This window comes from Cyprinodon variegatus, unplaced genomic scaffold, assembly GCF_000732505.1.
Source record: "Cyprinodon variegatus isolate N-32 unplaced genomic scaffold, C_variegatus-1.0 Scaffold793, whole genome shotgun sequence".
Classification (NCBI taxonomy): Eukaryota; Metazoa; Chordata; class Actinopteri; order Cyprinodontiformes; family Cyprinodontidae; genus Cyprinodon; species Cyprinodon variegatus.
The window spans coordinates 193,299-194,818 of record NW_015151246.1 but is presented as its reverse complement, the minus strand read 5'-3'; the positions used below and the strand labels follow the sequence as shown (position 1 = coordinate 194,818).

Below are 1,520 nucleotides of genomic sequence, written 5' to 3'. Positions count from 1 at the left end.
ACCAGTCTGACCGGTTACCAGTCTGACCGGTTACCAGTCTGACCGGTTACCAGTCTGACCGGTTACCAGTGGGACCCTCTGACCTGTTCCCAGTGAGACCCTCTGACCGGTTGCCAGTGAGAGCAACCGGATCCCAGTGAGAGCAACCGGATCCCAGTGAGAGCAACCGGATCCCAGATAGACTAACTGGTTCCCAGTCCTCCCCCAGTTGGCTAATGGAAGCTCTTACTGCTGGCTGTGATCTGGAAGCGGGTCCTCTGGTTCTGGTGGGAGGCCAAGCTGGCGAGTCGAGCCTCGATGATCTCTCCGTCTACAAAGCTTCCATAGAGCGCCGTGCGGCCATCTGGGTAGATGTAGGCAATGGCGTTCCCGGTCATCTCTCCTTCCTCGTTGACCTGCCCAAACACGCAGCCCCCGTCCTGACCACGGGGTTATCCACGGTCAACCTCTGCCATCTCTGACACACAGTCAGTGCGCTGGGTTCACTCACAGGGTAGTAGATCCAGCACTCCCCACAGCGGATGTTGTCCTTGTACTGCCCCTTGAAGACCAGGTGGCCTTCTCCATCTAGCTCCTGAGCCGGCCCGTTCAGCTCGCCGTCCACGTAGGTCCCATGGAGGACACCGCCATCTTCATGTGTATACACCCCCTGGCCCTGTAGACCGTCATCCACATAGAACCCTTCCAAGGTGCTGCAGGCGAGGCAGAGAGAAGGCTGCAGTGAGGGTCAGGCTCTTTTTAAATTTCTATTCATTCTATTTAAAAGGATGACAACATTAGAGTTGTAGGGAAGCGCCTGTTTCACCGGTTGCAGTTCCTAATTCTCCCGAGTGGTGCTCGACTTTACACGAGGGAATAAAGTGAATGTGATTGGTCGTTTATAAAGGGGGCGGGTTCACAAGCTTTTTGGTTGTGGCCTGTATGTCGGAAGCATTGTTACTACCCGATCCGTGCTGCGCAAGCCCCAACAGATATCCATCCAGGTGTCCATAAATAATGTAATTAAGGTTCTAAAACTACTTATTTCTCTCCTTAACTGACTAAAGAATGCTAATACATCAACACAGCATTCTTTAGTCAGTTAAGGAGCGAAATATGTAGTGACTTTTGTGAGACAATTTTGAAGCTATTTCCATTTTCTCCGTTAAACAGCTTCGCTGACGTCTTCATGGGACACGCTCAGAGCAGTAAATCTGATTAAACCATGTTAATCTGCATTTTAGTTGTTTCTTTTTTTTTAGATTATGCACTATATACCATAAGGTTAACACGAAAGGAAAACATAAACCTCAAAATTACTAGATTTATGTTTAAATCCAAAGCTGATAAAGTTAGCTCCTGAAGTAGCGTAGTATCCCATTCCGGTGCAGATCAGGAACAGAGTGATAAACCAGAAAGGATTTTAATGCTTTTATTTTCTCAGGAAATACATTATTAACCTTTAACACATTATAGTTTAGGAAGTTTAATATTTTTGGAGATAGAAAAACGTCATTTAGGTTTTCTTAACAAAAAAAAAA

The 1,520-nt window shown here is 47.0% G+C and overlaps 1 protein-coding gene across 4 annotated transcripts in view; it reads right to left on the bottom strand.

Annotated features, from left to right (window-relative positions):
- setd7 (SET domain containing (lysine methyltransferase) 7) overlaps positions 1 to 1,520 on the bottom strand; it is a 16,745-nt gene that overhangs the window by 7,346 nt on the left and 7,879 nt on the right. For all 4 annotated transcript variants that reach the window (XR_001481898.1, XR_001481899.1, XR_001481900.1 and 1 more), the window contains exons 3-4: positions 491 to 692; positions 230 to 419 (exon numbers count right to left, since the gene is read on the bottom strand). Coding sequence is in view for 1 of the 4 variants with exons in the window: in XM_015396375.1 (XP_015251861.1) it covers positions 230 to 419; positions 491 to 692 (392 nt within the window). In the remaining 3 variants the exon portion in view is untranslated. The remainder of the gene's footprint in view (positions 1 to 229; positions 420 to 490; positions 693 to 1,520) is intronic.